Here is a 25,257-nt window from a genome sequence, read left to right on the forward strand (position 1 = left end):
AAGTTTTTTACTCATCATTTGAGTCAGATCAGTTGCACTGTTTGTCTCTTAGGGCTCTTAGCAACACTGGCAGCATTACTGGCCAGAGTTTTCATAGGCAATAAAGAGGTCATGGGGAGGATTTCCTACTCTGCAATTGGTCGGGGTTGCCATGGCGCTTCTAAAGTTTTTTTTTTTTTTGCAGACAAACACAATGCAGGACAGACCGGCCTTTCATCATAGCGAACATTAAATCGTTTTCTATCCTTTTTGTGGGAATGTTGAGCCACTTTTCTGGTGACAGAGCTCTGAATCAGACAGACCGTTTTACTGCAGACAGTAGGTTTTGTTTAATGTTACAAAATGTTAGATTTTCATTTAAAAAAAAAAATCAGGACACAGATCCATGCCACATGATTTCTCACAGACCAGTGTGATACATGAGATAATGGTGTAAGTGTTTAGTAACAATGAAGGGCAATGAACATACTTAAGAAGTTGGTTCAACAAAATGTTACAGTCTGAAGAGAAAAGTGCACACTCCCATCATCATATTACATCGTACTGAAAGCATTAAGACATAATCCAACACATATGTTAGAGAGAAAAACAGAAGGCCTCCCTTGATTTCTCCCTGAGATCATAGCTCAGCTTACATAATTCTCACAGTCACAAAAACACACATTTTGTGCTTAAGAAGTAAGCCTCACAAGAATCAGCCTGCTTTGGAGGGAACGAGTAGCTCGATTGTTATCAGATCCAGTGAAATAAAGTCAATTCACACACTATTCTTTTTACCTGTTAGGTGATATTTCACAATTGATCACTGCTATTGAGGTTGCGTGGTTGTCAATGCCCTTGGAGTGGAACCAGCACCCCTGCTGTAGACCTCTTAGCGCATACTGCCCCCTGATGGTTGCACACCTAGCATCGCATCCAGCGCTCCTTTTTGCTCAGTGGGTATCCTTTCTCGACTCTCAGCAGCTCATTCACTCTCCAGTACTCGTCTCCTTTGAAGAAGAAGATCTTGCCATTGGTCCAGGTGAAGGCGGCATCCGGACTGGACGGCACTCCAGTGAACAGCATGGAGAGCGGTTTGGGGTAGATGCTTAAGTCATTGTACCGCAGTTCATCCCACTGCCAGTGCTCTGAACCCTAAACAGGCAGACAGAAAAAGATTTGTGATTTCTGCAAGACGAGGTATGAATATTGACCCATTTATATGTGAGAATGCTGCTGCTCCTCATAGTTTGATCATAGATACCTTAATAAAGATCATCTTCTTGTTCTTCTCCAGGAACAAGGCTGCATCAATATTAGGAGGGATCCGTTTCACCTGTTTGGGGTAGCCGTAGTCCAGCAGGAACTTGGTGTACCTCCACACTTTATTTCCTGTGCCCAGAAAGAGTCCAACATTCACACAAGTCCAGAGAACTGAAAGTAGTATTAGCAGTAGCACTAGGCAACAACTTTACCTTTGAGAAAGTAAGTCTTGTTGGTTCTCTGCGAGTGCACAGCAGCATTCAGGTTCCCAGGGAGTTCCCTCCACAGCCTGTCGATTTTTATGGGTGTGTTGTGTCCCAGATCAGAGATGGTCCACACGTAATCACCGCTGAAGGCAAAGGTTTTCCTCCAAGGACCTGATTGAACATACATACAATACAGTGACACATCCTGTGACTTCTCAAGCCTGTTATCAAAATGGTCAACAAATCGCCATTGTGAAAACGAGATTTGTATGACTTGCTTCAAAAACGCACATATCAAAATGTTCAGAACTGTATTGTAGCTCACCAGTCTACCCACTCTAAATCCAGTGTGTATATTTGCTGTGGTCTAAAGTCAAGTCAAACTACAGTGCAGGCAGCTAGGGCTTCTCCTGTAATTACTTCTGTAGCTTACCCAACATGATGGCATCCAGTGCGGCAGTGCAGGGGTCAGGAATGCTCTCAGTATCAAGGCTGCTTTCTGTGGCAAATAGACCGTCTGTGGTTGTTGGGCTGGCTAAAGTGCCGGTGATGCGTTTGCCTATAAAACAGAGAAGAGACAAGTTGTAGCATGAATGCACGCTTTCCTTATTTTGACACTTTAATGCTACCTGAATAATGTTTCATTCCAGACAGATAGAATTTAAACAGTCAGACTTTTGCATGTGTTACCTTGTGGCCTGTTCCAGCCAAGAGTAGAAATAAACTTGTCAGTGGACAAACTATTTAATGTATTTAAACTACCTCTAATTTATCTTTGGTATATTTTGTTGACACTTATTGACCAACATACAAAGCAACACAGGCCTGGAAGCTTATTGTCACTCGTTGTTGAGCTCTAATCTCAAACCACAAAGCAGGACTACAATCATTCCCATAACCACTCTTTTCAGAGGACAAACGATGACAATGACACCCTCAGCAAGGAGACTAAAGCCTCATGAGGAGGTTCAGGATAGCTCTTGTTATTATATCTGGAGGTGAAGGTGCTGATGCAATACCATCAATATCATAAGGATGGCTCCGCTCCAATCTCGACACCATCATGTTACTGGGCCTTCTTGACACACTCACCGTATAACGCCTGGATGCCGATCACATCATCTGAATGCAGCCTGAAGTTGACACGGTAACCAGAGTAGACCGGTGCCATCAGAGCACTCCTGAATTGAGAGTGACCCAGGCCGAGGGCATGGCCGATTTCATGGGCAGCCACAATACGCAGATTAGTACCATAATATGTTCCCTCCGTCCAGAACTCATCCTCGTCAAAATGAACAATACCAGATTCTGGCGACTCAGCATGGGCCAGTACATGACCTGCAGATGGTACAAACAAACAATTTAAGTTTTGTGTTTCAGGGGCCAAGTGACAGTAGTCGGCATTGTTCAATAGTGAAAAAAATACCTATATTAATAGAGAAAACTCACCACGGCCATCAAACGGGACAGAGCAATAACCATCTTTCTTATGGAAGGAGATCCTTATGTCCGCTCTGCCGTAGTCGATCTCCCTGAAGGTCAAAGCAGCCACATCACTCCAGTAGGCGAAGGCAGAGCGGATGGCTGCCCTGACTTCTGTCTTCTTCATGTCAGGTGTGTAGTTGTAGATGCGGTAGGTCAGACTCCTCTTTCTCCAGCGACCTGAGAGAGAGGAATCCTTTTTTTCTTAAGTCACCACAACAAAACAGCAACATGTATCAGGTGCACGGATATAGTTTTTTGCCCCACAACAAATAAGAGGATTATTTATATGTTGAGTGCCGGATTTTTGTTGGTAAGGTCTGTGTGTGTGCTCCTCTGCCCTCTAGTGGCCAAACAGTGATTTATGTAGCTTTAAGTAGTTATTCAGATCAGTCAGTGATTAACCAGCCCTGTCTCATAGAAATGACATTTATATACAAATCGTTTGCAGCACCAAATGCATTTTGAGGGAAACAAAAGAGACTGAAATTAATTTACGTATTTGGCAAGTCACAAATATGTTGGTACTTAATGTACAGTAAAATGTTCACAGACAACACTCTTTTTTTCCTGCCAAAATATCTGCTCTTGCAGGACAATATAAAAAAATAAAAAAATAAACTGCATTATTAAACTTTTTATGTTTAGGCACTCATAGCACTTTGTTAAGGAAAGATTGTGGTCTGGTTTAATTCAGAAAAAGTTCACACTTGACCAAAACCTCAATCTTTCTCTAAAGGTGTGTTTGTTTGTTTTGTTGTTGTTTTTTTGTTTTTTTTTAAAAGCCATATTTGTGAAGTTATTTAAGTGAAATAAATGTTATAACCACTGATGTTCAGACTTTGTGACTCACCCATCACTCTGTATTTGTTAAACTTCTTGTTGAAGGGGTCCTCCATGCCACAGCGTGGCTGTCTCATCACATCCAAGGTAGCTTCATCTAATTCTCCAGTAGATGGCAGATCATTCACCCTCTGAAAAACCCTGGAGAAAGTAGGTGATTGAAAATCTGCAAACTGATTTCACAAAAAAAAAAAAAAAAGATGACCCACATTCTCCTCCACTGTATCAGGGAGTAGCGTGACTTGCTACCTGTGTTGCCCCCTGAAAGGGAAATTGTCTATGTTACCTAAGAGCGTCAATGATCTCCTCCAGGTAATGAGGGTCCTGTGGATCAGCAGGGTCATTCAGGTAGCCATATTGCCTCAAATAAGCCTGTAAATGTACAAGCAGAGAAATAAAGCTCTCATGTACTTAAAATAATACTGTAGCCCAACTTATTTGGCACAAAAATGAAAAGACCATGTCTGTGTATACAGTATATATTCCTGCTTAGATGAGTCAAAAGCATCATGTGAATGTCAGAATTCAAACAGATGACAGAACAAACTCTCATCCTACCGTTGCTTCATCTAATTCTGTCCATTGCACCACTGCACAAAATGCTCCACTGAGGTTGAGCACCAGAAGCAGCACCAGCAGCCCTTCGTAGTCCATTTTCAAGTTTTCATCAATGGTTTCCGTCTCAGATATCCAGGGCGGATGCTTTAAAGCTGGAGAAGTGCTCGGCAGAGTCCCACAGCAGACTCTGTTTGTTCTGTGAGCGCTCCAGCAGTTTTAAACTCAGCCCGGCGCATGAGTCAGACCTGTGGCTACGATGATCCACCTCTGAAGAATGAGGATTTCAAGAGCAGCCAATTGACCTACAGCCAACATGTCTGCTTTTAAATTGTACAGCTGTTCAGAGGGGACGTGGAGCTCCAGCAGGAGTCTCAAGCAATTTATAGAGTCGACAGGCTGTAGTCAAGTCTACAGTAGTAGGGTTCAGTTCAGCTTTTTACAAACCACTGAGCAGAGGGCGCTCACCCTGAACAATCACTACCCCATTCCCATATTATTCCTTCAGGATTATGGCCTTTTTGTTGATCCCCTGCTGTTAATACAGTGGTGTTGTGTCCAAGGTATCACAGTTAAATTATGGGCCTAAACCGCAGGAGGTGCTTCACCCTCCATCTTCACATTCCTGTCATCCCCATACACATCCCATTTGGAACAAATATTTGTGTTTGTAATGTAGCCATTATTTTACCCATCCCTGCTGACAGCTAACCAGGAATAGGCATCAAACTGTTGAAATGCAAACAAAGAAACAGCCATCAGACAGTGGCTAAAAAGTCACTAATATGCTCACTGGGGACCCACAGAGAACTACACCCAACTCTCAAGCTTTTTAGCTTCTTTTAGCTCTTTTTTTTTTTTTTGGTTTGGTTTCAGCTCTAGCCTGCAACTGTTTTAGCAACAAAAAAAACAAACAACAAAAGCTCTTGCAAGCCCACTACATGCTATTATCCCATCACCAAAGAAGACAGATAAAGTTAGTGACTACCTAGTGAAAGTTTAGCATGGAGTTGAGAAAAGAGCCAAATATTTTTCTTAGGAGTTGACAGGGACAGTGCTGGAGGGAGAGTGGATACTTAAATAAATTCAGTGGCCAGAAACCTGATTCCACTGATAAAGTTACTTTGTGTCTGCTGGAACTGTTTTGCTAACATGCTAGCGATAACATAAGGTGATAACATGTCAGGGCTGTGGATTTGTCAGACTTTTGTAGCGTTCTTCTTCTTCCCCATAGAGGCCAGAAATTAGGCTTTAAGTCAACTCTGAATTCTGATGGGAAATATAATTTACATGGTCACAAGATTAGAAATGGAGCTTTAAGCATTGAATATTTCTTTTTGATTCCGGCAAATAAAGATTAGTTACAAGTTACAGGTTTATATACTGTATATAATGATGTCAGAGCAATTTGTGCATCATATGCCCTTTTATTTTTAAATAATTGAGTAAAGAGTAAAGAAGCTATTCTGCTGATGCATGTTGTTTAACTTCCAAGAACTGGAAGTGCAAGTTTGGGTGCTTAAGTGGGATGACATCTTGTTACCATTTCTGTCAAGGGAAGATAATTTTAGTTGTGGCATTGTCAGCCAAATTTAATTCCTGCTAGATTCAGATCATCTGAGGACAACAGCAGTGTTTTGTGATCACTTAAGTTATGTTTGCAGGTGTGTAGATTTCATCCAAACCCTCAAGCAACATGAAGTCCACATAAATAATAAATATTCAGTTTAGGTTGATGTAGTCGTACTCTTACTGAGCATTTGTGCCTACATTATAACCTTGCAAAGTTTAGGACTGTTGTATGAAAGGGATTTATATGTTACAGTAGTATTAGCTGGTGAAACAGCTGGTCTCAAGATGTCAGTGCATGGTTAGCATCATGTGGCCTCAGAAGTACACAGACTAAAACCTGAGACAACACAGTAGCACTATAAACTTCCCTTTGTATGCCAACTGCAGAACTTGCATCCAAATTTTACAGGAGGGAAGAGAAATAACTTTTTCATCTACTGTCAATTATAATGTGATATGACACCCTAAACTCAGAGCAAAGTAACTGTAGAAAATTTCCATGCTACAGAAGGTGTTAATAGGCCCTGGCATTTATCTGCATATTAGCATTAAGTTAAGAATTACTCAGCAGACAATTAGGCAAGGCTGTGTCATTTACACTCCCTTTTCCTTCAATCATTTTCACAGAAAAACCTCCAACAGCCGTATTCTGCCTCCATCCACATGCTGCACATTCCTCACTGTATCACAACTTACTGCAGAGTGAAAATAAATGAAAGCTGTTGTGCACTGGTTTGCATTTACCACCAATGTGATACAATTCTCTGTACTTGCTGATCTAGGGAACAGTGAAACTAGTCAGAGTCGGCTTCATCTGTTTCCTGTCACTGTTATGGCAGGATGATTATTAGTGACCATGAGAGAAAAGGAACAGAAAGCATGAACAAGCAAGGCGTTGGATCCGAGCAATGAGCAAATAGAACATGTAAAAATATGGTTTTATACAGTGATGCGATTTGTTAAGTCTCATCAAAATAAAGCGAACGGATATTTGTCATTTTGCTGCTGACTTTACTTCCCTTTTCCTTCTGTCATTTCTCCTAAGTCTTGGTGAGTAGTACATTGTTGTACTCATACCAGCATCATGGCTTTGTGTGAAACCAACATAATAAATTCATTCTCACAGCTTGGGTCAATTGCAGTACTATATAAATGTGCTGTTCTACATCTGTCCGACGCAGTTCTGCTTACCACAGTTTTAGTCATTTATGAGTCAGGGACCAGAGAGAAAAGTTTATAACAAACATGACTGCCAGAGAACCTCCCCAGTAGGTCAGTCTCCTCGAGATACTGATAAACAAATGAGTCCCACTGCATTTATCATGTATGGAAACTACAGAAATATACAAGGTTTTATCATATTAAAAAACACCTGCAGTCAGAGAAAACGTGGAAGAACATCCATATCACTTTAATCCTATTCAGAGTGTAAGGCCGGGCTACTCATGATGACAACATTGTAACTCCCAGTTCATTAGTTCCTTAAGAAATCAATCATCTGTTCCAAGGTGAAAATGTAGTTTTGGACTAAAAACTGCTCAAATTGTTGTAGATTTGACCACATACTTCTGTTGTTTTTTTTTCATAATTGTCTGTCCCAACACCTCATCTTCTACATTAAATTGTCCTCCCTTCCTTCCTCCTGTCACCTTCTTGCCAGCTGCAACATCTTTTTATAGCAAGCTGTCTGAGTCAGTTCATATCCTGTTTTCTCTGTTACCACATCTAAGAATCAACAATGTAAAAAAGATAGCTAGAAACCTTCATAAGTTTTACAATTCGAATTTACTTTGGTGCCAAAGACAAAAATCCAGGATATGACCCCTGAATCTGGTATCACAATGTAATAATACATACATTGTAATACATTTCAGACAGGAAAAACAGACCCTGCATCACATATGTATAGACCTCTCCCACACCTTCTACAAAGGAGCAAGACACCCAGACTCAGAGACACAAAAGAACTGATTGTGTGGTTGTTTTGTGTCTCCTGTGGTTATTTGCAGCTCTTTGACTTTAAATAATTCTAACACACCAAATGTTTTTAAGTTTTTTCATGTCTGTTCACAAAACAAGAGCCAGTCTATGTGTTGTATGGTAGTGACTCTAAGCAATAACTGAATCAAATGCCAGTGTAAAATTAGAGCTCTTTATTCATCATCTTCAATGATAATGTTCATTTTACACAAAACAGTGTAATTCAATGCTAATCATAGGGCTGCTTGCCACAACAGGAATTCAGCGGCTTTGACAGATTCAACTGTCAACATGACTCAGATGAATTAACATTAATATGACTGAATATCTCAATGACTCTGAAAAACAAGCTGTGCAGTTCTTCCAGTTCAAACAAGTTCTAACAGGGAAGATATTTAGGTTAACAATTTAATTGTGGCTTACATGGTTTTACACATTGTTTATTACTTTTCTCTATCCTTATAGGGAATCACGTCTTTCTCTAAACTTTTTTTTTTGCTCATCTCAGAAAACGGAAACAAAGCACAATGATCTGTCTTTTTTTGACACATCAGGTCAAAGCTGGTTAAGAAATCTCTCTGCAATGTGCTGTAGTATAAACTTCACCCGGATCTCCACAGTGAGGTCTGGTACTTCATACCAACTGTGACACACTAGGGCACAGACTGAGCACCCGAGGTCACAGTTCACCTGTGATTTGCTAAAAAGCAAGAATTGATGATCTCAGCCACTGACAGATACTTCTAGTAATTTTTCTTTAAGCTACTGAAATTCAGTAGCTTATCTTTTGCAGAGGTAATTGATCAGCAACGCCACAGCTGCAGATAACAAAAAATGTTTTCTAACAGATGTTTTAAAAGTTCCTAGAGGATTCCAGTCTTGGTAAACTGGTAAAAATAAAAGCAACTCCAGTAGCCTTCATTTAAAGTAATAACGCTACAACAAACTCAAAATGTCTCTATATTTCAGTTAGATTTCATAATATGCATAATAATAAAATTAGGCTTTAAACATGCGTGGTAATCACACAAGCATCTTCGGTGTTAAGAATGTTGTTGATAATGATTAAAAAAAATAAATGTTTTTTGCCCTACAAATCTCAAAGACTCACATGTTCACTTAGAACCAAAGTGTAAGTGACTCATCACTGGATGAGACTTTTGGTTTAGTCGGTTACAGCCTTTAGCTTTACGCTAGGTACCGCTGAGAATCTTTCACATCTCAAAGGCAGCACGACTGCTTAAACTTAAAGACTATGTGTCAAAAATCCTGATGTATTTGTTTTAATACTTTAAAATATTGTGTGCTTTGTCTTTATGAAACTGTTTTTTCCTTTAAATATTTTCTTGCTGAGTCCAAGAGATTTAAGACGATGTCCACTCTCTAAACCTCTGCAACTTGGAGGTGGATCCAACCACTGAGTTTATTCCTCATTCTCATCTTCTCTGATCTTCACCTTCACTCTGTGCCAGGCGTTACTCAGGACCCCCCTCAGGTTCCAGATGGGAGGGACTGTGTCTGGCTGCATGTTGTAGCTGTTGTCAACTGCCTTGCAAACTATCTCTAGCTCCTGAGCTTCAGCAGGAAGAGGAGCCGTCACCTCCCAAAGCTTCCAGGCCCAGGCTTGTCCTGGTGGAGGTGAGGGTTCAGGTGCTTGTCCCTTGTCACTGGTCCTCAGCTGGGCCACTTGCCACGTCTTTCCTCCATCTAGAGAAACGTCTACACGTACCACCTCTCTGCCCCCGCCGCTCCAGGCATAACCTTTCACAGTCACCTCTTCTGCACTGCGATCTACCACAGCCCCGTCTGCCGGCGTGGTGACCGCAGACTGGATGGGCAGCTCTTGGATGGCCGGAGCAGACTTGAAGTCCACTGTGTCCCAGTCCGTCCCAGGGGAGAAACCCTTGTAGTCGTTCTGCTGCCAGTGGCTGCTGCTCTCCTCTGCGCTCACTATGATCTTTCCCAGCCATTTAACATTACGTGCACCTACTGTGCCTGGTACCACAACGCGGACAGGGAAGCCGTGGTCGGCAGGAAGCTCCTCGCCATTCATTTCATAAGCCAGCAGCACATCACCTTCCTCACTAACTGCCTTCTTTAGAGGGATGGACGCACCGTAGGTAGTACCTGTCACATCCTTGTCCAGTCCCTCAAACTGAACATGGCAAGCCCACTGGGCAACATCTGGCCCGTACCCAGCTGCCAGCAGCACATCCCTGAGTTTAGCGCCGCTCCATGTGGCGTTACTGATTGCAGCAATGCCCCAGTTCAGTCCTTTCACCTGCTTTACCTTATTCATCTCAGAACGACGGTTACCTGCACACTGCAGTGTGGCAGTGACAGTGTGTTTGGAGAATTTAGTCTTCAAGTCTTCTAAAGACAGCGTCAGCACCCCTCCAGGTAGTCCCTCCACATGGAGCTGATAAGAAGCTGGGTCTACCTTGGGAACAGGTAAGTGATTTCTCTTGAAGAAGAAAGCAGATGGGGTGATGTAGCTGTCAGAGAGAATTTCAGGAGGTGGCTCAGCATTGAAGGGCTTGAGGTTGTTGATGTGCAGGACAGGGTGACGCTCTGGGTCAGAGGAGTAGGGGTCAGATGATTTCACAGCCTGCTGCTTCTTCACGTCTTCTGCACTCAGCTCACCAACCTTTTATTAACCGAAGACACAAAAGCTGCATTAGACCTCATCAATGCCTTCATCTAAAAACAGCCTAAAACACATATCAAAAGGCAAAAAGACAAATGACTGTTTGTTTACAAAAAAAAATCCACAGGACACATTCAAGCTGAATAAAAAAAAAATCCACCAATCAAACAAGCAATTTTCTCACTGGCCACTTGAGGGAGTGCTAAGATTTAACCTACAGCTGTAAATTTTTCCTGAGTATACAGTGCGCAGTAGACCTTTACATACTTGTCTTCAGTTCTCAAATGCAAGATGGACAAAATAAATGACATGAACTTCCCAGGATAAAAATCAACAGACTTCTCTCAGTAACCCTAATGCAGTTAGAGAGAGCAATGCCATACTGTAGGCTGACATCAATCTTTGTTTCAATTTCTCAAAGATTAATCAAACAATATTTAATAGATGTAAATGCTTGAGTTGGTGTCTTTGTGTTGTGATTGGCATGTGCTGGAAGCACTGAAACAAAACAAACTTTTATTTTCTAACTGTCGCTGCAGCTATCATGAAGTATAATAACAACAAACTCATTGTCATCACTGACAATAGGTCCAACTGGTTAAGAAACATGAGCAGTCAGATGAACAGACAGGCTTTAAAAAGACAGAGTTGAGCTAGATTAAAACAAAATGTGTGTGTGCCTATATTGTTGCTATGGTAGCTCAAAGTTGAATCAGGACGCCGTGGACGTTGATGAAACTCGTTCCAATCACAAGACCAGTTAACATCTGCTGAAAACTCCTTTTTTCACTGAGGGAGTCCACTGTTAATATTTTACCTATAGCTCACTCATTTCACAGAAAAAAACAACAAACTTAAATTGGTTGTAGTCACCAGACCTTTTTTTTTAATTTTATTCATGGTTTTACAGGACAACATGCGTGTCCTATTTTTAACCTGATGAAAAGTGAAGCTAAAGGCTTAAATCTTTTTTAGTCCTTTTTAAATTATAAAGAGAACCCAAGTGTGTGCTCACCTTATATTCTGAGAGGATTTCCAGCACATGCTCCTGGTTGTGTACAGCATACAGCGCCCAAAACGGTTCAAGGGCCCCACCCGCAGCCAACAAGATCTTATCTCCACCGGGGTGCATGGCCACAAACTCAGTGATGTCATAGACACCACCTTTGTAAGTGACCCACACGCCATCCTGCAGAGAGCGGTGCTTTGTGACTTCTTCCTGGCTGAAGATAGGAAGAGAGGAGGTCCTCTCTATGGTCTGCACTCTGACGGTGTCTGCCTGCTCAGCCTGTAGGAGAGAAGAGACAGGAGAAGAAACCAAATATGAGAGAGTTCAATACCCCAAAATTACATGTATGGCACAACTCTGACTGCATGGTTATTTGGGTTCTTCAGTCACTATTGTAATTGTAATTTTCTGTCATTATGTTAGACCAAAATGCAGGACCACACTACTATGAAACTAGAGGCTTTACTGTTAATTGCGCAAACATAACTGGTCGACCAGATGGCGTTTGTTTGCCAAGCAGCAACAGCATGTTACTGAGCTGTTAATGATTTTAAAAGTTCTTTGAAATGCCCATTACTTGTGGAGGATTGAGATAAAACAAAGTAGAAAAATGAGAGCTTCTGAAGAAAATGCATGATTTGTACTACTACCACACAAAGTCTTGTACCAACATTTGGCAGCATCACTGTGTTAATTATTCACATATTTATAGAGGAGAACTCCACTGCTAGTTGGAAAAGTTAACATGTAAACAGGATTTACAATGTTCGAGTAGATCAAAGTCATGTCCTCCCTTATGCCGATTCAGAAATAGATACAGAAAACTCCAAAATTCAGGCTTGGTAAATAATAAATATGAAAAATGACATCCTGACCTATCTAAAGATGCAACTAAATCATTTCTGCATTTATAGTCAGTTGTTTGGAGAGCAGATGTCATAACCTGTACTTGAATTTCTTAAGTCTGAACGTTTCTTTATTTCCTCTGAACACGTTCTGCTAAGCTCAAGATGTGTATGCATGTTGAGTCACATGAAATGTGAAAGGGAGTGAACCAAGAGTACGACAGGTCACTGCCCTTACAGTAAATAGCAATAAGCCATAAAAAGGTGTGAGGGAACACTGTAAGTTCTTCTTCCCTAAATTCAATGTTATAAAACCATTTAAATTTGCCAAACAATACACTAATTTAGATAGCAGCATATTATATTGTGTGACAAAGGAGTGCAGACAGTGGGTTGCAGGGCTGCAAATACGTTTCACCTAAATAAGTAGGTGTTTTTACCGTTTTCCTAACTGTGTAGATGTACAATATGTAAAAAATGTCTTGTCTCAATCAGAATCATGTCTTCATATTGCTTGGTTGGCTGAACAATTAAAAAACATGTTTCAGTGACATTATTTAGTCTTTAGCACAACAAAAGCTAATCATACATCGCATGCCTTTACACATCTTATCTGCTCCCAACCTTGTGCTGGTGGAGGCCGTAAGCCAGAACGACCCCCGTACCAGCCAGCAGTCCGGCCAGGCCATATCTCCAGCTGGGACTGTGTGTGTGCTGGTACGATCTCTGGTCGTCGCTGCTGCTGCTACTCCAGAGACGAACTGCACACGATGCCACAGCAGGTGCAACCTGACGCCTATGAAATGAAAAAACTGGGAATGTATTTTTTATGCAGAACAAGCCGAGCTCATTTGGTAGTGATGGTGAATTCACAAAGTGTGAAATAAAACATAAAAAGGGGATGAACACCATAGTCAGGCCATGTTGAAAATATAAGTAATTTGTTAAACACAGCTCGAGTTGTTCATTTTAGTATCCTTCATCAAACCGAAACCTTTGACTGGGTGGAGTTCATACCAGACAAAAAGCAAATACTTTGTTGGCAGTAAGCCAAGTTAATTTCAAGACATCAGGTATAATACATGTGACAAATGGCCATTTTGTTACAGTACTGTACCTTTGAGTGGTGAGAGGGCCAAATCGAGTCAGGCTGTGGCAACGTCTGAGAAGCAGCATTGCATTGAAGTTCTAGGGAGTAATTGAGTTGAGGAAAAAGGTCATTTCACAGTGTCACAATAAACAGCACCTTGCAAAAAATAAAAAAATTAAAAATTACTGAATTTCTTCTAATTTGAAATATACCACAAAAACCATGGTGAAATTCAATCTGTTGAGTTCAAATTATTTCCTTTTGCTAAGCAGACTGTATTAACATGATTCTGTCTTGCCAGCAGTGCGGATTTGCCAGTTGCTGCACCTTGACGACCATTTCTGTCTGTATGACATGTTTGGTGTGTCCTATTCGTGCAAACTAACCTGTATAAAATGATGTGATGCACCATAACATGGCCGGTTTCTGCTTTATTGTTAATTTGGCTGTCTGTAATTCTATGCAAAATGTAACTGTAACACTGGGTTCGGATCAAAATGATGAACAACCACGGGCTACAGACCTTTCACAGAAAACATTTACCTACATTTAGCTGGTGGCTAATGTATATTTTCCCACCCACATTTAGTGTGCACAATTGTTCCTGTAAACCATCAGCAGCTTCATATACTTTTGACAATTAGCCTTACATGTGTTTAAAATGAGCACTGAATTAGATTGTGCATTAGGCCAGACTAGAAAAATATGGAAATTGTACAAGTTAATTTCAGCTTGCAAAGGCCTGCAACAGTCCCTCTGAATACAGGCTTTGTCATGGAGGCATTAGGACACAGTGAATCTAACATAGCATTGCCCTGGAGGCTGTGTATAGTCTAATGCAGTTTTTTCAGCATGTTTTCTTGTGAAAAAAAAAAAAAAAAAAAAGACCTAGTGAACCTTTAAACCCTTGAACTCTTACTGATCTGACCAATCAGTAGTAACTTCATCCTGCAAAAGGAGCCAACCAGAACAGAGGAAAGGAGGAGGAGGTTCAGTTTCCTCTTCCCTAACAGCAGAATCAATGCCGATGTGTAAAGTCATTATAGTAAATACTGACAGACTGTCCAGTGTCCAATTAAGACACTAACTGAAAATGTATTACTATTAAATGGGAAATGTAATAAAAAACAGATTTATCTTCTGCTGCTGACAATGTCTTAACATTTTCAAAATAAGGAAACAAGACTCAGTAATGACTCCAGCTTGAACCAAGGAATGGAACAAATGTCTCTAAACTTTTTCTACCTCATGGGTAGGCCCGCACGCTATGAGGAAAGATCTGGAAGATTAAAAGTTTACAGATCTCCGTCTTTAATTGCAGCATCAGACCAAAGTTAACAGAACAAGCTTTTCTTGAACAGTATGAAGGCAATTTAAACAGCTAGAAGAAAAGCATTAATGTCACTCATAAATTAACAGATTATGTGGAGGCACGCTGCTTTATCAATTAGTGGCACCTGCCTTATCTCTTATAGGTGGCCATTTAGATTACCCGGGGTTATCTCCAACCAGCTTTCACTGAGGCAGCTACAAGAATTTCACTAATTTCTTCATTCTTCATTTCCTTCCCTATTTTTGACTTGTCTCACAACATTTTCAGTAAGAGAAAACAAGTGCTCTCTCATGAAAAGGAATGATAATGTGGAGCCATTGAGCCATATGTTGCCATAGCTGAATTAAAACAATGTCAACATCAATTTTCATCAAGGAGTACCTGAAGGACTATGGGTGATTGTATTTGTGGCAATGATAATCCTACTACCACCTCAGGCAGTGATATGGGTGCTACTATGATGAGTACAAGTGCTGAATTCACAGTGGTTCTCTCTCTCTCACACACACACAGGTTCACATTTTAATGGAGTGCAACGGCACCATGGACTTTAATTCATGACCTGACCTTAACACTGCAGATATCAAGTAATGTTAATATCATTAATCACAGCCGCCTGTTTTGAGCTGCCATAAAGCTACTGTGGTTTGTCCTACTTGGAAAGGACAATGTGGCTGACAGCAAAACTGGACCTAATTTAAATCAGTCAAATCAATCAGTCATTTTTGCTTTATTAACTTCTGGCCAGCAACTGCAGTTGGCAACTGGTTGCTGTTGGTAACTGAGCCCGTTAGAGCTTTTAAGCCAAAAACTTTGAACTGAAAATGTCCTCATAGCTCGAAAAGTACAAGTCTATCTACAATATTTATTCACTATGACCATCCCAAGGCTTCACTGAAGACAGTGATGTATTACATGTGTACCTCTTTATTTACAGTCTATAGTACTGTTTACAGTTAAGGAGCTGTTGCAATGTAAATACTCCGGTCAGGGATGGCAGATGGAGTGTGTGGTGTCGGGCACTCGAGCCCTCAACACAGTATTACAAAATCAGAAATGGTCTACAATTGAAGAAAAAATTAAAACAAAAACAACTAATTTATCGCAGCTGTTACGTGAGGAATAAAATGTGTTTGCTAACAACATTTTACTTTACTGTTTTGTGAGGACATTTGGTCAACAAGATCTGTGTACACAACTTATATCATGTAGTTAGCAGCGTGTGCTGGTTATAGTAGCCTCGTAGAGTTGTGGACAGGTCCTAAAAATGTCTTCACTAAGGGTTGCAAACATCTCAGCGAGTTAAGGTAGCGTAAAGGTAACCACGTTAGTTGCAGTCCAATGCAGTGAATATCTTAATTAATGAAACTTTAATCTGCTTCAACCTTAACGTTATGCGAATACACGTAAGGTCCTTTAGCAACCTTAAATTGCAGCGCTTCATCATCATCCTTGTGGCTAACTTTAGCTAACACTCAAGTTAGCAAGCTTACCATCGACAGCCTGCCTGACCCACTCATTCAGATACGTTCATAACAAACAGGAGAAAGCTTTATACCAGTTTCTGTTTCTTCAACTGAACCAAACCAAACTAACGTTACTCACTTCTGCTGTGTCAGTCGCTGGCTTGAACCCAGGTGCTCTCCACGATGCACAACCGAACTGATTACCCACGTAACACGGCTCTGAAACGTTACTGACCGTGGGGCGTTCAACACAACTAGTTCTTCAGTACCTCACGCCTCGTCATGCGCCAACCCAAAGGCTCTCTAGTGTACAGATCGCGCCCAAATATAATCGAGTGTAAGGACTGTAACACTTTGAAAAACAAACATTTGGATGGATTAATTAATGGATGAATACTATGAGAAATTTATCTAAAAAAAAATTATTTAAAATCGTTCAACAAGCCAGGTTGTAAAAAAAATCCCTTTGATTGGACCACTTTCCTTCAGGAAAAGGGCAAACCCTAACCCCTATCTGGAACAAAGTGGATTAAGCAGTCATTAATATACTATCAACATCTCCATAACTAGGGATAAATACTGGCCAAATTTACTTTTTAAAAAAGAAAAAAAATCCATACATGCTCCAACACAGTTTTGTTGATTTTCCAAGCTCAGTCCCTTCCAGTATTCAATCTTTCTAGACGAACCCTGAAGGCACCTCTGTTTACAAGGTAAACACTGACTGACATGCAGAGGGGAAGTGCACTGAAGGTTTGAATAAAACACAAAATTGTCAACTAATAATGGAATATTGCAATATTGGTTTGGCTGTATTAATAAAAACAAAACAGAAGCTTAACCACACTTGAGGGATGATCTGAGAGAGGCACAAATCTCAGCTCACATCCTACAATAACTAAAGATAACCAGGTAAAGTCAGCAGTGCACTTGGATGGCAGACACAAAGATGTAGCTTTCCTCTTTCAGTATGCCTTCAGAAAGGACAGAAGCAAAATGAATGGATGGATGCCACTAGTGAAGTTGAAAACAGAAAGAAGCAGCATGTGTTCATGTGAAGTAATGTCATTTTTCCCCATTTGGATTTATTTTATTAGTTATCTATCTTCAAAGTTGAACATCAGTGCTCTTGCTGGCTGGCATCAGTTGTCAGCCGAGTCAATAAGAAAGTGTTTATCAGGAAACTTTATTGTTATAAGTGGATAGTAAATAGATGTGGTGAAATATAACAATTTCACCAGAGATACTGTAAGTCTAAACACTATGGCAATGCAAAGTGGAAAGATTAGCAGTAACAGAAGTGAAATTGGTGTTTCTCATGAAACCTTAGTCCACAGCATTTGTTTTCACTTTTGCTTTTCTGAAGAGAACAATTGAGTGATTTTTTTGTTTTAACTAGCATTCTTATGTGGCCCTGCCTAATGTGTTCTCAGATGCATTTTTGTGAGAAATTCTGTAACCCTACTTTTAATAAACAAATGTCACACAATACACCTTTGACTAAGATATACAACTTACTGCTGAATGGAGAAGATACAGACTCAGAAACCTGCATGTCATGAAGATATTTCACACTCAAGCTCCTAAAGGTTGTTTGGTGTGTCTGTCAGTATAAAAGGAAGTACGAACACTGACAAAAAATTCAAAAAGTCACTACAAATCCAGTGAAAATCTGCTTTGCCTGTCCACAAATTAACTTGAGTCTGACAATTCTAACACTAAACCTACAGTTACCGCTGCTCTTTGATGAAGTTTCTTCCCTTGCTGAAAGCCTAGTGTCCTGAAATTACATGTTTGACAAGCATAAGAACAGTGTAGATTTGACCACTGTTGTGTAAAATTTCTGTTTCCTGTGTTTAAACCTGTGGTATAAACTCTGCAAGGTTATGTCTTTCACTGGATTCCAGTGAAAACAATCTCTGGCACCAAGGGAGCTAGGATTGAGTTGCTATGGCAACAACAGATTCACTGTCTGTGTTTTGATGACAATATTTCCAACCCTGATGCTACATTTTTACAGTCTTAGTGAAGTATATTTGTTATGTTCTGGGGTAATGATATATGCAGTTAAAATGGGCTTCTTAGTTATCCTGGTTATTTCTATAGGTCATTAGTTTGTTCACTGACACCTCCAGGTCAGCGAAGGTCACTTGTGTGAATGGACTAGAACATCCTGTTGCACAGTGAAACATACTGCAGACAAAACGTTCCTGAAGCTCAGCGCGAAGGTACAGATCTGTCAGACATTTCCGCATACTGTACTACAATAGGGCCACGCTCAAACTTTACACACACCTTAAATAAATGTTTGTCTAGTGTGCTATTTGTGCAGTTGGGAGCTATCTGTTTATCTGAGCTGTACATGTTTTAAATATCCTGAATATTTTGTTGTTGTGGAATTCCCTTTTTTAATACCACATTTCTGAATGATACTGGGCCCAAAGATTTTTTGTACTGTTTTGCAGTTAATTATGTATCTAACAAACTGCCTTGAAATAGCAGCAGTATTGCAGCATCACCAGTCCAGAAGAATTACAAAAAGTTTCAGACTAAAAGTTCAATGAAGGAAGTGAAATAAGAGTTAGTTTCAAGCAGAACAGTTTGGATATTTGCCTCTCTGTGGAGAAGGAGGAGTCACTTACAGTATGTGCATGTTTAAAACCTGGTATGGTACCCTTGCTGTCTGTCTTGACAGGGCTCTCTAGCACTACCTACTGTCTGAACTTCTTCCACAAGAAAAACAAAGAGAAACAGATATTTGTTTTCCCCCATATTCTCCCCATCTTCATCTTGATAACAAACATACTATTAACACCAAATTGCTCAAGTTCAGTGAAATCTTATCAAAATACAGTATATCTGATGCATCAATATTTACTAGATTTGACTGTGTGGCAGATTCAAGAGGCTTAAACTGATTTCCTATAACAGGATACATAAGCTATTAACAGTCAGTCTCACTGATCTGTTAAACCACTGCCTGTTTTTATATATTAAAAAAAATCAAGGACTTGTGTGAGTCACCTGAGAGTTGCATTATCTGCCTATTCTAAGTGTAGAAGAAATCTCCTTGATTATGTGATTATTAGTAGATTATCCTGTGTATTTCATTTTTGCATGAACTGCTTGTTTACAGATAGAGAGATGACAGAATCCTTCCCAAATGCACGGCGTGTTGTATCACGCAGTACAGTTTTTAACTTCAGAAACTTCAGAACATTGTGTATACAAGTTTAATATCTTGAAAAAGCTTTACTACAGAATTTAAATACAATATTCTGAAAAACTGGAAAAAAACAAAACAAGGCTCTACCATGAGAGTATCTACATTACAACATGAAAAATGTTCAAACATCAAGTAAAAACCTGTCACTATTTTGCTCCAGGATTTAGCTGTAGCCTGTTTACAATTCACATTTCATGTTTACATGGCCTTTGTCAATCCGATTCTTCACAACACTGCTGTGCTTTGCAAGAACAGCTGACTGGTCCATTCGTCTGCCAGTATATCCTGTATATTGATTCGTCTGCTGGGCGGCTGGCATTCACTGCTGTGTCATTTTGGCTGCTTCAGCTTTTATTAGTGAGATGAGTTCCAGGTTAATTAGAAACACAAAGCGAAGACCTGCAATCTGAAGAGACAGATACAGAATATTATCGCCATGCCTCACTCAGTACCATGACCTGGTATGACCAGTACCAAATATAACATGGTAGTTTCATTTGAAATCTTATACAACTTGGTTGGACCACACACCTCCACCACTGAATTGTTATTGAGTTTCCACTTGTTGCCTGACAGGACTGGTCTGCCATCTATGTAGATGGGTCGTCTGCCCTCATTGGCAATGAAGAAATCTCCATTATTCTTCAGTTTAATAATTCCTGTAAATGTCAACAACATATATTCGTAGTTATGTTTTCTGTCACCAACGTCACACGAATGATGTTAGCTGAAACACTTACTAAGCTTCAACACGAGAATAAAACTGATAAAAGAAACAAATAGAGATCTAAAATCAGCAGTCTGTTTATAACATAATATTTCCGCTGGTCGAAATGCAAGTTTGTATTCATTATCAGTGCACAACAGTGTTCAATACAAACTGAGCTCAAAAAATGTAACAGTTGTGGTAATCATTAAGACAAATAATCTCAAAAATCGAAATTAAAAATGCTCCAGAGTTCAATATTGGGAATGTTTGACTAGTTTTTGTTCTGTTGTTTCCATTCTCTCAGGGGCTTTCAGTTACAAAAAGGAAAATATATTTAGAGTGTTGTTTTGCATGTGATGTTACAGCCTGACAAGGTACAAGTTTAATCACCTTGTTTTCTTGATATTTTCCAGGCAGGTCCCTCTAGCGACAGATCAACATCTATCTGTTTGTCCTTAGTCGCCCTGCCCAACGTAATCTGTGTGAACAAGAATCAAAAAATAATTAGCAACACATGGAAAACTACTCGGATAAAATAAACCTTTCACAGTTTCCTTCATTTTGCATGACATCTCTGCATTACTTCTCTGTAACTACTGCTTCTGAAAGGAAAGTACCTCTCGTGATCTCATGAGGTAGCGCACCATTCGTCCTCGTAGTGCTGCCAGTGTCTGGTTGTCAAAGTCAGGCATGCTCATCCCTGGTGACACAGACACACGTGAACACAAATAAATTCCTCCAGACTGGATTCCTTAAAACAAATACACCCGAAACAGCTGTCTGCTTGTGCTTGGCAAATGAAACTTTACGCACCTGTGATACTGTCCACGAGAACCTGCCAACGAGGCAGCTCCTGCTCTAACTGTCTGATCTCCCTTTTCTGGTGGCGATCAGAAATCATCAGCTCTGAAAAGAAAGAGAAGGAGACTTTACATTCATGTTATACAGTGACAATAAAATCCATTACAACATTTCTGGCTGTGATAACAATCTAATGTAGTGTCTTGATAATAACAACTTGAACCATAACTAAACCACACTGTGACTTCCGCTTTTTCATTAGGCCAAGTGATAAAACAGAGCTTCACCCTCCCTTCACAAGTGACATATCCAATGTAACTTATGCTGAGCAAGATGGAGTGTGTACAACTTGTGTCTTTATAATGATTTCTTACCATGTTCCAAAACCTCATCTCTGCTCTCCCTGTGTGAAAAGAAACATGAACAGCATTGAAAATTTGTACATATATTACACATTTACTACACACATCAGTAGCAAAAACCATAAGATGATAAGATGAATAATGCAAACTGAAAGACTGTCTTACTTTAATTTTACATCATCGACCATCTGTTCAGCATCAGAGAAGTTGAGGACCTGGTCACCTTTAGGGAGAGGCTGGACTGCAACACACAATTAAGACTACATGTTTCACATTGTTTCAGAAAACCAACTCCAGCTCCAACTCCTTCTCATACATTCAATAAATTGCATCATTTCCATCGTAAGTTTCATCTACTACAGATGTTGGCATATTGTATTTCATCCAGTAAGACTTCATTACTGCCTGATTTCTCTGCGGTCAGCTATCCAGATTTTTATTATTAATCATTTAAAGAAGCATAATCAGTTCTAAAAGGTGATCATTAATGTGCTAAATAGCTGTAATAAAACTAAGAGGAAAGTCACAACTACTGGATGAAATCAATAAGACATAAGACAGAGCAGGCACAATGGCAATTCACTGCAGTTGTAATATTAGTAACATTATACCAAAATGAAAACTTCTTAATTAATTTTGACTGCCATTCTAGTTATCCCAATTAAGAGTTGAATAGCCTGGTTGTGTGTCAAGAAAAAACAGTCAAAATATATTTAACCTCTTTCATTAGAATGACTCTCTGTTTGGGTTAATATCATTTGTTTTGTTTAACCATTTTAAATATTGGTTAAAAGCAAATGCAAGTCTGCCTAAGCTGCTCGGATGAATGTGTTACTTGCAGCAATTCACCCTTCATTCTTCATTCTAACTAGATACACAGAGTGATGAGTCTGGCTTGCCCTATGTTCATTTCATAATAGAGAGCTTTCCAAGTATAACTGACTACATACTATCAGATGTCAAACTGTCGCTTTACTGGCAGGATGGTGCCTTTAATTGTCAAATGTGGGCAATGAAACTCACCACTCTGGTCATCCAGTAGGTAGTACTGCTTTAACAGCTGCCAGTGCACCAGCAGGCTCTTGGGAGTGCGAGATGGGTGAAAGACACCAGGGTGTTTGCTCAGAAGGTCCTGGAAAACGTCCAGTTTCGGCTGACTAGTCTGTTCGATGACAAACGTAATACAAAACCACTTGTGAGTACAAATGTGTAAATTCATGAGATGACAATGTTCCAAAAGTAATACTTTTACGTACTGAACCGATCTTGGCCAGCAGTGCCTCCTCAGCCTGACTGAAGAGAGCTTTACTTTGAATTGCTGCAATGGCCTCTGGGTGAAGCTGCCGCATGGCCTGCCATGCCAGCCTAAAAATACAAACAACAGAAAGAATGTGATTCAAAGGTAATAAAAGGGTAAAGCTGTCAACAAAAAGTGAAGTATAAATACTTGGACAGAGAGATAAAGTTGTTGTCTGCTTAGTCTCTTACTTTGAGATGACGGGATCGTACAGCAGAGCGTACCACCTCTCTTTAATTTCCCGCAAAGTGAAACGACAGCTGAACTTAACACCCAGATGAACAGAGGTTAGATCTGTGGTCTAGAAAGAGATACATACACAATACAAGATTGGTGTTGTGCACGTCTAACACTGGTGTTTCATAAAATGGCAAACAGATTCATACAATAAACGTTGTCAACAATATACATATATAACGATTTTAAGGTTTGCACTCACTTGCAACACTGCATTTATAAGGAGAAGATCATCAGTGGGTTTCCATCGTCCAAGGTCTTTTGTAATATGTAGAGGTTGCTTGCTTTTCTTCACTCTTTTGGTGATAGGTGCAGGGTTTATTACCATGGTGAGAGGCGGTGTGAGAGCAGTTCCTGACTTTGTCACCTGACAAAGAGTGTCAAAGTCACAAAAATTATCCATCAAACTTCTGCAAGCTATAGCTTAGTCATTGCTTCCTGAGGGAATCTGTGGATTTTATGGTCATACGTACCTTTTTTTTCTCACTCGATGAAGGTTCACTCCCTGAACAGCGAACAGGCTCTATGACAGGAGGGCCTTTGACTCTACTTGATGACTTTACAAGACTGCTTTCCACCAGCTCATCATCAAACTTCTTTCTCTTTATTGACCTGAAGACATTATTTTGTCAACATTTATAAAGCAGTTCCTAATTTTTCAAACTGCACTACATCAAATATTCTGAACAGCACTACACATCACATCTAATTTCTTATTTTATTAATAAATTCTTTACTGCCAAGAAAACTATGCTTATATACAACTAGATTAACGGTAAAATATACAAGCAAATATATCAAACCTGGAGGAACTTCTGCGTTTTGGAACACCACTGCCAAATGCTTGTGTTGCTGTCCTTTTCACATCTTTTACTCCGAGCGACTCCTCGTCCTCTGACCGACTCTGGGCACCAGCAACTGCCATAGATGCACCAACTCCAGGGTCACCTGCTTGCATCTGTTCAGTCACAACATAAATCCCCAAGGAAAATAATTTAGTAACGTCTCGGCTCAGAGCAGCAGGAGTCAGGCACTATTTCTGGGGCACACCTTATACATTTAACAGCAAGTAAAGCAAGGAATAATGTGTAACGCGTCGGTCTGCGTTCACCAGTTTAACCATTAATAGTATCCCTTGATAGTGAACATCTTAACACTGTATGCTAACATGATTTTTCAGCTTTAACTTAAGTAGATACATAAGGTACAAGCCTGGACTTCGTCTCAAAATTTTGTGAGACCCATTTCCAGGCTGTGCTTTAGTTTTGCAGTTATTGGAGTCATGGGAATTGGCAAGCTAATCAACTTAGCCATGTCTTTTGTTTACATCTGACGTTAGCCATAGCCTCTCCTGTTGCCTTCAATATCTAATATCTAATATGAAATGAATTGCATAGTCGGGCAAGAAAGCCAATCCAGACAACACTGTAGCACAGTCTATCTGCATCTCCAACTTAATTTGACCCAAATAAAACTGGTTTATGTTGGTTAGCTAGCATTAGCTTAGCTAGCACAACGTTCTCGCGCTAGCTACAGTTAGTTCATTTGCGAGCTAATACGACCAGCTACCCAGTCTTGTGACTCACCTTTCAGCGTTATTTTCCGAAGTTGTGATATCCTATCCGTTAACCGGAGTCTGTATAATCTATTAATGCCTTTTATCAACACCTCACTGCTAGCTACATGGTCACTTGGCTACATTGATTTGACGTATGCCTGTTAGTTAGCATTAGCTTCTCTGCTGTTTTCTTCCTGTGAGGTTTGATTGGAGCTTTACCGCCGCCTCCTGGACTGGAGTGTAGACCTGGATCTACTGTATATATAGATTAATAATTTACATGAAATCCACACCTACCGTAAGTATTTCAAAATGAGTGACTTGTCCCGTTTTTTTTTTAAAACTAGCTGTTTGCTGATCTATCAAAAAAATAGAGTGGCATTTAGCACAATGATATTGTCATGATATCATGACTTCCTTCCTTCTGTGCCCAATAGCAGGCTACTACTACTAGTAGTAGTACATGGGGCCACAATTACTAGTACTTGCACCCACAGAGAGAGATCATAAGAACAGTGTAGATTTGACCACTGTTGTGTAAATTTCTGTTTCCTGTGTTTAAAACCTGTGGTATAAACTCTGCAAGGTTATGTCTTTCCACGCGAGTTCCAGTGAAAAACAATCTCTTTTGGCACGCAAGGTGAGCTAGGATTGAGTTGCTATGGCAACTAACAGATATTACTGTCTGTGGTTGATGACACATAGTTTTCCACCTGATGCTAACATTTTTACAGTCTTAGTGAAGTTATATTTGTTTATGTTCTGGGGTAATGATATATGCAGTAAATGGCTTCTTA

General features: G+C 40.0%; 3 protein-coding genes across 4 annotated transcripts; all 3 read right to left on the bottom strand.

The window, feature by feature from the left end:
• Window positions 1-328: 328 nt before the first annotated feature.
• Window positions 329-4,547, bottom strand: LOC111221853 (matrix metalloproteinase-19-like). The gene is made up of 9 exons (XM_022745438.1): window positions 4,332-4,547; window positions 4,060-4,145; window positions 3,784-3,914; window positions 2,898-3,110; window positions 2,541-2,786; window positions 1,882-2,007; window positions 1,455-1,619; window positions 1,244-1,371; window positions 329-1,134 (listed from the first exon to the last, which is right to left on the bottom strand). The coding sequence occupies exons 1-9, from the start codon at window positions 4,425-4,427 to the stop codon at window positions 904-906; spliced, it is 1,422 nt and encodes a 473-aa protein (XP_022601159.1). The 5' UTR covers window positions 4,428-4,547; the 3' UTR covers window positions 329-903.
• Window positions 4,548-8,038: 3,491 nt separating this feature from the next.
• suox (sulfite oxidase) lies at window positions 8,039-16,575 on the bottom strand. Its single transcript, XM_022745512.1, has 5 exons — window positions 16,410-16,575; window positions 13,499-13,569; window positions 13,006-13,177; window positions 11,543-11,815; window positions 8,039-10,527 (listed from the first exon to the last, which is right to left on the bottom strand). Exons 2-5 carry the CDS (start codon window positions 13,555-13,557, stop codon window positions 9,304-9,306), a joined length of 1,728 nt encoding a protein of 575 aa, XP_022601233.1. The 5' UTR covers window positions 13,558-13,569; window positions 16,410-16,575; the 3' UTR covers window positions 8,039-9,303.
• A 2,912-nt stretch (window positions 16,576-19,487) lies between these two features.
• LOC111221646 (microspherule protein 1-like) lies at window positions 19,488-24,636 on the bottom strand. 2 transcript variants are annotated; one of them, XM_022745113.1, is made up of 14 exons: window positions 24,489-24,636; window positions 23,706-23,860; window positions 23,376-23,514; window positions 23,105-23,269; window positions 22,857-22,966; window positions 22,625-22,733; window positions 22,392-22,530; window positions 21,534-21,609; window positions 21,381-21,409; window positions 21,019-21,111; window positions 20,823-20,905; window positions 20,596-20,683; window positions 20,028-20,155; window positions 19,488-19,902 (listed from the first exon to the last, which is right to left on the bottom strand). In XM_022745113.1, exons 2-14 carry the CDS (start codon window positions 23,858-23,860, stop codon window positions 19,816-19,818), a joined length of 1,401 nt encoding a protein of 466 aa, XP_022600834.1. In that variant the 5' UTR covers window positions 24,489-24,636; the 3' UTR covers window positions 19,488-19,815. The 2 variants fall into 2 exon arrangements, with proteins under 2 accessions (XP_022600834.1, XP_022600836.1); XM_022745115.1 differs by lacking the exons at window positions 23,706-23,860; window positions 24,489-24,636 and having other exon boundaries at window positions 23,105-23,271; window positions 23,377-23,454.
• Between the last annotated feature and the right edge of the window lie 621 nt (window positions 24,637-25,257).

Source organism: Seriola dumerili, unplaced genomic scaffold (genome assembly GCF_002260705.1).
Source record: "Seriola dumerili isolate Sdu_G_001 unplaced genomic scaffold, Sdu_1.0 BDQW01000088.1, whole genome shotgun sequence".
Lineage (NCBI taxonomy): Eukaryota > Metazoa > Chordata > Actinopteri > Carangiformes > Carangidae > Seriola > Seriola dumerili.

Excerpts from the sequence above, each read along its gene's own strand:
- LOC111221853 (XM_022745438.1), bottom strand. The coding sequence starts at position 4,427 with ATGGACTACGAAGGGCTGCTGGTGCTGCTTCTGGTGCTCAACCTCAGT. Across the intron at positions 3,915-4,059 it reads GAGATCATTGACGCTCTTAG|GGTTTTTCAGAGGGTGAATG; the intron begins GTAACATAGACA and ends TACTTTCTCCAG. Across the intron at positions 3,111-3,783 it reads TAACAAATACAGAGTGATGG|GTCGCTGGAGAAAGAGGAGT; the intron begins GTGAGTCACAAA and ends CCTCTCTCTCAG.
- suox (XM_022745512.1), bottom strand. The coding sequence starts at position 13,557 with ATGCTGCTTCTCAGACGTTGCCACAGCCTGACTCGATTTGGCCCTCTC. Across the intron at positions 13,178-13,498 it reads GGCCCTCTCACCACTCAAAG|GCGTCAGGTTGCACCTGCTG; the intron begins GTACAGTACTGT and ends TTCATTTCATAG. Across the intron at positions 10,528-11,542 it reads AAATCCTCTCAGAATATAAG|GTTGGTGAGCTGAGTGCAGA; the intron begins GTGAGCACACAC and ends GGTTAATAAAAG.
- LOC111221646 (XM_022745113.1), bottom strand. The coding sequence starts at position 23,860 with ATGCAAGCAGGTGACCCTGGAGTTGGTGCATCTATGGCAGTTGCTGGT. Across the intron at positions 22,967-23,104 it reads TTATAAATGCAGTGTTGCAA|ACCACAGATCTAACCTCTGT; the intron begins GTGAGTGCAAAC and ends ATCTCTTTCTAG. Across the intron at positions 21,112-21,380 it reads AGATGAGGTTTTGGAACATG|AGCTGATGATTTCTGATCGC; the intron begins GTAAGAAATCAT and ends CTTTCTTTTCAG.